At 39.7% G+C, this 9,542-nt stretch overlaps 1 protein-coding gene across 1 annotated transcript; it reads left to right on the forward strand.

The window, feature by feature from the left end:
• The first annotated feature begins 647 nt into the window (after window positions 1–647).
• On the forward strand, window positions 648–9,314 carry LOC109569264 (oocyte-secreted protein 1). The gene is made up of 5 exons (XM_019974577.2): window positions 648–1,362; window positions 4,725–4,906; window positions 6,547–6,653; window positions 7,915–8,001; window positions 8,820–9,314. Exons 1-5 carry the CDS (start codon window positions 1,287–1,289, stop codon window positions 8,857–8,859), a joined length of 492 nt encoding a protein of 163 aa, XP_019830136.2. The 5' UTR covers window positions 648–1,286; the 3' UTR covers window positions 8,860–9,314.
• Window positions 9,315–9,542: the final 228 nt, after the last annotated feature.

Genomic DNA, 9,542 nt, shown 5'->3' on the forward strand with positions numbered 1-9,542 from the left:
TTCTGGAGATATAAAAATAGAGGGAGCTGGTCCTGCTCTTAAAGATCTCATCATTTAGTGGTCTTTACTTTTAGAAGAGATGGTGAATGTAGTGACAAAATCAACATAATATCAAGGATAGTTAAATGCATTTATCTAATCATTTCTAATCTCTGCAAATTTATGCTTTCCATGTTCTAGTAAAACAGCACAAAAAATCACTGAACTTGAGGAACCGGTGTTCTAGAGAGAAAAAAAAATAGAAAGCATTTGAAACAAATATTCATTCAGGCTCCTTTTCTTAGCGATGTTTTGAATTTCTTATTTTCATTTGCATCTTCTCTTTTGAAGAAAGGAACTTGAATGCCATAAGAATATCTTCAAGCCTTGCTAAAGATTATTTACAAAATAGCATCGCTGGTAATGCCCGAGAGTTTGCAGACTCTCGGCTGCACCCCAGGCCTCTAAATCGCTGTGTGCATTGTAACATCATCTCCAGGTGATATGTTGGCTCTTTAGAGTTTGAGAAGCACTGCTGATGGGCATCAACTCAGCATGTACTCTGACGGCAAACCTTTAGAGCAGTGATTCTCAAAGTATGGTTCCTGGGCAGTATCAGTGTCATCTGGGAACTTGTCAGGAATGCAAATTCTTATGTCTTACCAAATCAGTAAGATGGGGCTCAGCTAGCTGTGTGGAGCTTCAGTGAGCTCTACAGGTGGACCTGATGTCTGCTAGTTTTGAGGACCATTGTTCAGAAGATGGTTGGTAAATTAGGTTAAAGCAGGAGAAATCAGTCTTGTAAATCCTCACGCCTAATTCCTCAGGGCTTCACCTTCTCAGGTGCACAGGATAATTGAATTCTCTTACAGTCATTATTTTTTTAGTGCTCCAAGATGTTATAGGATCATAGGGAGTTTTAATAAAGTAAACGTTAGTGCGTAAAAACAACCCCATAATTGAAGATTTAGACTCTAAAAAAATGAAATAGAGCCTTCTACTGATCTTCCAATCATATCTAAAAGACCTGTCTCCTGCTTTGATAGTCATCATTACAATTTGTGCGTGAGTTTTACGGGCATTAATGTAGGCTTTCAAAATTCACTGTTCCAGGGGAACAAAATATTTGAATAAAAAGTGTTAGGTTTCAGGCAATGAACCGATGATATATTTATGGCACGTGTGTGCTGCCCAGAGCTGGTAGTTGATTGTTCACACCTGAGTGTGTCTTTAGGCATTTTGGCATATAAGTCCGCTGCTCCTAACTTTCCATTTCTCAAGTGGGATTTCGTTTCCAATCTCAGCCAATGAAGCCTTCCTCGGGATTAAGAGGACTCTTAGTCCTTTTCTCTTTGACATGGACTTGTGCTGGGGATTGGTCAGGTACAACATATTTGCAGAGGAGGATTTTTTTAAGTGTTGAAAGATGGAGCTTTCAAAGTGACTTTTGAATTACTTATGATTTTGGTCTCATTGAATCCTAGCAATAGCTGAGGATACATATAGTGAAGGAGGTTTATTTTAGGTGCTTGATCTTGAAATGTTTTCTGAGACTCAAGAGTCTGCCCCAACTTGAGAGCTGCTTTTCTCAACTCCCCTTCTCTTCTGACCCCTTTCAGAGCATGTCAGATTCCTGGGGCTCAAATACTTGAGGTGGGTTGAATGTAAGGAGCGTGGGGTGGCCGGGAACATAAGGAGACTTCCATGGGCTGCGGCAGGACCTCAGGACTCTGTGAATGTGACATGCTGGAAGGAAACCTTATCTAGGGACTCCGTTGTCCTTGACATTATTCTTCATAAATAATCCATTGTGTCTGAGAGGAAGAATTCAGCCCTTCCTATGTGGAGTGATCAACTGTCTTGGTTTTCCTTATGCTTTCCTGTTTTAGCACTAAAAGTCTTCTTCCTGAGCAAGTGGGATGGATGATTGCCCTATGCATGAACTTTGGTTTGTCAGTTTCTGATGTCAAACTTTCAGAGTTTCCGTAAGAATGTACATGTTCTCATCAAGTTACCTGTTTCACAAGGCCACCCAGATCTGCTGTGTGAGCACTGGGAAGGGTCGTGGTGTGTTTATTGTACACTTTTCTTTCCTTTACTTAGGAAATATTTTAAAAGACAACAATAAAATCACATAAATACTCATTGACCCACTCTCCAGCTTTATGAAATCCACAATAATCGGCTACACTTGCTTCCATTTTAATTTCTGGTAGAATCAAAGTTCAGGTAAAGTTGAAGTCCCCATGGCCACCCTTGATTCTATTCTCTTCCCTCTTTGCCCAGATGGAAGCTTGGTCATTTTGCATTTCTCTATGCATTTTATAATTTTATGTGAAATAGATGGATCCATAAACCCATGTTTTGCAGGCACTCAAAACTTTTATTTGTTCCATCCTACAGCTTTTGTTGTTGTTCAACACTATTTAGAGATTTATAAGTGCAGGCTTGGTTTACGTCTTCTCTGGTATGCTATTGAGTGAACGCACCATAAACCATCTTCATTTTTCTGTTGATGGGTGGAACATGCCCACGTTCGTCTGTTACATGTGACGTCTGTACTTGGGCATTTTTTTTGCATGCCCAGGACCATGAGGCCACAGGTGTGCAGGTCGGAAAACCCACTCTCTCCTATCCTATTGTTCTCTAACGAGGTGCGACAGTTTAGTTTTCCCAGCAGAATGGCAGCTGTTCTCATTTTCACCAGCACTTGCTGTTGCAGATATCTTACTTTTTGACAATCTGAGGGGAAGACAAGACTAACTCAGGCTGAGCTTTTTTCTGAACTTTTAAATTTTTAGGTGATAATAGAGTCATATGTAACTGTGTAATACTTAGCAGTTGTATAAGACATGCTACAGACAGATAAGTGCACCTTTTACTCAATTCCATCCAATGGTAACATCTTGCAAAACAGAGTGCAATATTACTTTAGGATGTTGACATGGCTACAGCCAAGCCGCAGAACATTTCTGTCACAACCCCTCAGGCTGCCCTTCGACAGTCACATCTGCTCTCCTGAATTCCTCATGCCGCCTCGCTTCCCTCCCACCTCAGTCTCTCATCTCTGGCAACTATACATCTATTCTCCATTTCTCGAATCTCATCATCTCAAGATGCCCCCTAAATGGAGTCATACAGTAAGTTAGTCCCAGGGACTGGCTTTTCCATTCAGAAAATTGCCTGGAGGTCTGCCGACACTGTGTGTATCAAGGCTCCATTCTTCTTTGTGATGAGTAGTATTCCATGGCATGTTTATACCATCGTTTAATCATCCACCCATTGAAAAGCATCTGGGACGTTTCTAGTTTTTTGCTATTATGAACAAAGCGGTTATAAACATTTGCATATATTTTGTGTGAATGTACATTTTTATTTTCCTGGGATAAATGGAGTTCGATTTCTGGCTCATATGGTTGTGGTTGTTTAGTTACTCAGTCATGTCTGGCTCTTTTGCGACCCCACAGACTGCAGCCCGCCAGGCTCCTCTGTCCCTGGGATTTCCCAGGCAAGAATACCGGAGTGGGTTGCCATTTCCTTCTCCAGTTCATCTTCCCCACCCAGGGATCACACCCACGTCTCCTGCACTGGCAGGCAGATTCTTTACCAGTGAGCTTCCAGGGAAGCCTGGCTCACACGGTAGTCATACGTTTAGGTTTTAAAGAAATCTAGAGACTAATTTCCAGGGTGGTAATATTTTACACTGCCACCAACAGTGTATGAATGGTTCAGTTTCTCCACAGCCCTGTTAAATATGACTTGATGTCATATTTTTATTTTAGCTACTCTGATAGGTATATAGTAATATCGCCTTGTGATTTTAATTTATATTTAAATAATGGCTAATGGTGTTGGCTAAGATCTTTTCACGTGCTAATTTGCAATCTGTGCATCCTCTTAGTGAAAAAATTACATGTTATATAATTTTCATTTGGTTGGTGAGTTTTCAGTATCCTCTGAGGCTCCTTTTAGTATTCCAAGTCAACTAAGAAGATTTATGTTAAGTGAAGACCACATAAATTGCCAACTTGACTCTTTATATCTCACGTCCTACCCAATCCAGTAATTTTAAGGTATTGTGACATTCTTCTAGAACCTAGCCCACATAGAAAATTATATTAGAAAATGATTCCCTTTCTCAGATACAAAAATTACTGTCCAGTTATATTTAGCAGGAAAAGAGGAGGCACCACAGACACTCAGCTTCTATAGAAGCAGAGTTGCTCGGTTTTAGTTTTTTGGACAAGTCATTATTGCTTCATCAGCCCTTACTTCATCCTTTTACACACCACGAAGCTGTACATTCAAACGTGGAAACACAGGCTTGCTTAGAGGAGCTTCAGTTGAACCTGGGAGATCAAAGGCGCTCTATGCTGCAGAGCGAAAATGGTAGGACATTGATAGCTACAGTCTTACGATGCCAGCTCCACAAAGACTTTGGAGAACCAGATCAGAAGATTTTATTTCATACTGAAGGATGTATGTTTAGTATGGGTATTTTTAGAGGATGAAGTAACATGCTGAGACCGTCTTTAGCAGAATTGCTCAGCTCTAAGGCTTTTTTTTTTTTTTAACTTAGCAGAAGAATGATGCTGCAGTTCATGGGGTTGCAAAGAACTGGTCATGATTTTGTGAGTGAATAACAGAAGGATGTTCTCTTTGTTTATATTAACTGTGCTAAAATTTTCTGGGCTGATTTGTGTGACAGCAACACTAACAGAAAGTGTTTCTTTTCTCCTTCTTAGCTGTGAAAGTACGCTGCAGCTACTTTTGGTTCTATGCCAAGATTAAACCCACACTATTTCACAATTTGTACATGAATCCTGATGAAGCATTTTTAGGAAATGACTGCCCTGTAACCTACGTTTCACCAGATGCTCATTATGAATTTTTCTACTATTCTAATAAATGTGGCATCATAACCAAAGTAAGAGGAATGGCTATTTTACCTAAAACCTGAATGTTGTATGGTTCCTTCAACAGCCCCCAAACCAGAAGTCATCAAGTTTTTATCTATAATATGGCTGGACTGATTTCTCTAATAGTCACATTCAGGACAGAGGAAATTAATGAAGGAGATGATAAATACTTATTTTCTTGTTGGGTAATAACTGCAAACTCTAATGTGAACCTTGTAGATATAAAATCCAATTAGTGACAGAAAAGTCAGGAAGATGGCAAGTTAGAAAGTTTCCACATCTCACAAGCTTATCATGTTACATTGCAGCATATAAAGTGATAATTACAGTTTATAAAGTTTGGCCTGGTGCAGTCAGAAGGAGGAAATAACATAGTTAAGCATCAGAAGGTTTTTCAAAGTAGATGTCTCACATTCTCCAGCCCCACCCAATCCCGCTGACCAGAGACTTTGACGGGCCTTACTGGGCACAGTGAATGATCAACTATACCAACTGCTAAAAAAGTCTGATTGGGATTTTGGCTTAATTTTTAAAATGTTAGCAGCCTACAAAAGTTTGCTGTAAAATTACTTGCTATTTTGCTCCCTATCCCAAATGGAATATTAAATAATAGAATTTTCCAGTCTAGCTGAATGTCTAATATTGGGTTCCACAGAAAGCAAAATTTAAGGTGGAGTTGAGCATGCAGGATGTTTTATTAAGAAGTGTCTATTTTTATGCCAGTACCATAACGTTTTGATTAATACAGCTTTGTAGGGTAGGTTTTTTCCCAAGAGGAAACAGTTCCGTTGACACAGCTATAGATTCAGTGTGTCTGTGGGAGGGACCACGCTGAGGCTCATCTTTTGCTGCCATCCTGAACCACATGGAGTGTGACTCGTGATGCCCCCAGCTCTGCTTTCCTCTCTTGCTTTGACTCTTCAAGGTTTCTGCGGTCAATACAGCTTCAGGGTAGTTTCTGTTTCCTGTGAAAAGTATCACTGGGGTTTGGATAGGGATTGTGTCTACTCTATGGACGGATGTGGGTAGTATGGATATCTGAACAATCTTAATTCCTCTGATCCACGATCATGGGGTAGCTTTCCACTGTTTGCCTTCAATTTCCTTCACCAAAGCCTTGTGATTTTCGGTGTTAGATGTTCTACTTTCTTAGTTAAATTTATCACTAAAGATCTTATTTTTTGATCTATTGAAAAAATGGGACTTTTTCCTTTATTTTTTCCATGTATTTTGTTGTTGTTGTACAGAAACACAACTAAGTTCCCCGGGATTTATGTGAGTAGAGGCAGCTCCCAGGTTCCAAAGTGCATTCACACGGGCTTAAAGCTCATACTCTCTACAGCTAAGCAGTATTCCAGTTACAGCAGTGTTTCTCAAAAGGAGGTATAAGCAAACTTTCTTGAATTTGAATCACAGAGATCCTTTTCTTTTGGTTCACAAGTGCTGCCTGCCTCTTCTACACAAGCATTCTGCCAGACCTTAATGCTTGTGTCCATTGAGAAGATGGCTTAGTTTCTCATGAATGGAGGTTGACTGTGGTCACTTTTAGAGAGCTTGCAGGACCCACAACTTCCTATTCAAATAATTATTAAGTTTCCCGAGGCTCTTGAGACAAACATCTGCTTAAAATCTTTCTTTGTCCCTTTAGACTTTCCAGGAGACTCTTCTGCTTCAGACTAAAATCAAGTATATGTCAAGTAACTCCGGAGACACCGCTGAAATGCCCGTGTCGTGTGTCGTCACACAACAAGCATGGTATGCCAGACTTCTGCCCTGGTTCCCGGCTCCATCTTAGTTTCCAAGATGAGAAACCGACCCTGAGAGATTAAAAGGCATAACTGGGAAGGAGAAAAGACACAACCCTATTGGTAACATCAGTTTGTTGATTCCTGGCCCTATATATTTCAGAGTTATTTCAATTGTCTTCTAGGAAAAAGAGTAGCCTGCCGGGCTCCTCTGTACATGGAATTTTCCAGGAAAGAATACTGGAACAGGTAGCCATTCCCTTCTCCAGGGGATCTTCCAGACTCAGGGCTTGAACGTGGGTCTCCTGTCTTGCAGGCGGACTCTTTACCATCTGAACCACCAGGGAAGCCCTGTATATAATACCAGGAATACTGAAAAATGGAATGACGATTTTTTTTTTTTATACAACTGTCAGAGTCACTGAAAATCTGATGTATCTTAACCAGCTCTTAATCAAATCTAGCTATTTTGAAGTGTGAACCCACATTCAAGGTTCCTGAAAGAATTAAGAAAGTCTAAATGATAGTATATGAACTCACTGAAGATTCAAGGTCAGCATGCTGGACTCAAGATGTAGGGAGAGAGATGGAACATGCTAGAACAGAATCCATAGGTTAAGATTAATTTTTTTGGTATCTTACCAACTTTTAAGAAAGCCTGTAATAATCAAGCTTTTTAGATCATAGCAACTTTGATCAGGTCTTGGCAAACTTCTGATTGTTGGTAGGACTTTATTTGGATAATTTTTCTGTTAGGTTCTTCTGGTTAAAACCTTGAACTGAGTTTTTTTTTCCTCTCAGTGATTACAGAAGAGCCTTACTACATAGTGTTCTTCTCATAGATAATAACGACAATAAATAACAACTAACAGTTATTAATCACCATATTCCTGCACTGTTCCAGCACTGTATAAATAGACTTGTTCTTCGTGACAGCTCAATGAGATGATACTATTATGCCAATTTAGGGGTAAGGAGATTGAGGCACAGTGAAATTATTTACCTGAGACCATTTTCTGGTAGATGGTAGAACCAGGAAGTAAACCCAGAGTTTGGTTTCTAAGCCCGTGTTACTCAACACCACAAACACCGCCTGTGAAGTTCTGGAACAATAAGCAGAAATCAATCCATCTACTAGTCATAGGAATTTGGTCTGAAACTCAGTTTTGGAAACAGTAAGGTCTGAATAGATCTTAGATTCATGTGATATTTCTATATTTTCTTCTCTCACTTTAGTATGTACCCTTTTAATTTTTTTTTTTTTTTTTTAGCATGTACCATTTGTCAAATGAAACTGAAAGTGGAGATGATGAAACCAGCTCTGAAGACATGGAAGTTTCTTACATAATGCAGTCACAGTAAGGGTCCTCGGAACTGGCGTTTTATGATTTTGTCCACGCATGTCCTAGACAAGAGCCAATACAGTTGACAAGGAAATGTCCCCTATTTGTATTAAGGCATTTTGTGCCTAAAAAGCTTCCAATTCAGGAATGGGCAGTTCATGCATTCCTTCCTGTGTTTGTTGGAGGTGTTGCTGATCATGTGCTTTTGTTAATATGTCACTAACTTCCAGGGATCCCATTTAAGAGCTGTCCTTCTGGGGTATCATATGAAATTCCATGATAAATGCAAAGATGAAAGAAATATCCATCAATTCCAACATCAATGGAGTTCTAAATCTTAAAAAAAAAAAAAAAGTGTCAAACTGAACCTACAAAGTGAAGGCTTAGATGTGTTGGTAATCCCTGGTGACGTGAGCTCAGAAGTGCCATAATGCTGGGTGGTTACTTCTTCCAGGAAGGACAGAATACCTTCAGGCAGTACAGTTCTTTCTCCTTGAGCCACATCTGAAGGGATATTAAGATAAATCCACAGGCATGTTGATTTGGGGTTATCAATAAAGAGGTGGAGCTATGCAACAGAAAGTATCGGGGTAGTCTTAGAAAATTTCAGTTGTACCTCATGGTTTAGCGAGGAATCATTACACACTTAAGGATATTGTCCCAAGGGTAAAATGTTTTCCTTTCTCTCGAATTCTCTTTTACTTTTAATCTATACCCTCTCTCCCATCCACACCCCCACACATATAAACTGCTTTACTGATGAATAGCAAGCTCATTGAAATAGTTAAATAATGTTTATATTGGGACTGATTTTAAATTTTCTTCTATTTCAGGAACGATCTGAATACTACATTCTCTCTGTGTGCCAAATGATGTAACTTACTAGAAGAGAAGAAATGAGATCTATGTTCAAAGGCAACTTCTGAAATGACTGTTTAGGACTGAAGATTTAGTGTGTTGTTTTATAGAAATCAGAGGAGCTGGCATGGAACTGAATGATACCCAATTGTCTGTTTCAAAAAGCTAATTTTTTATTTTAAATCAAATGGCATGTTGCCTTCTTATCTTTTTTTTTTTTTTTCAAAAAGACACTACCCCTGCTTTTAACTCCATGGAGACTTATTTATGAATAAAGTGTGTTCTATTACCTGTCTGTAATTATTGAAGGGCTGTGTCATTTTAAGCTTTGACGCTCACTATAAAGAGGTTTTTAAGGGCAGAATGACTAATTCTTCCCTGCTTGGTGGCTGATTCATAAGCTTAGCTAAGATTTACAACTAGTTGGATCATTTATTCATTTGATGAACATGCTTTCATGGAATTTACATTTTGGTAGGGCACAGACTATTAAAAAAAACACATAATCTATAAATTCCAGGAATGGGGTAAATGCTACTTAGGAAAAAAGCCTGGCAGAGAAGGGAGACTGCTAATATCCGGGTGAGGGCTGCTCTTCTGCGCATGGCGTCAGGAAATGCCTGCCCGGAAGGTGGCTGGCAGAGACCCGAGGGGCGCGAGGGAGTGAGCCGCGCAGACCCGGGAGGGGAGCTTCTCCA

Source organism: Bos indicus, chromosome 15, assembly GCF_029378745.1.
Source record: "Bos indicus isolate NIAB-ARS_2022 breed Sahiwal x Tharparkar chromosome 15, NIAB-ARS_B.indTharparkar_mat_pri_1.0, whole genome shotgun sequence".
NCBI classification, from domain to species: domain Eukaryota; kingdom Metazoa; phylum Chordata; class Mammalia; order Artiodactyla; family Bovidae; genus Bos; species Bos indicus.

Excerpts from the sequence above, each read along its gene's own strand:
- LOC109569264 (XM_019974577.2), top strand. The coding sequence starts at position 1,287 with ATGAAGCCTTCCTCGGGATTAAGAGGACTCTTAGTCCTTTTCTCTTTG. Across the intron at positions 1,363-4,724 it reads TTGTGCTGGGGATTGGTCAG|CTGTGAAAGTACGCTGCAGC; the intron begins GTACAACATATT and ends TCTCCTTCTTAG. Across the intron at positions 8,002-8,819 it reads TCTTACATAATGCAGTCACA|GAACGATCTGAATACTACAT; the intron begins GTAAGGGTCCTC and ends CTTCTATTTCAG.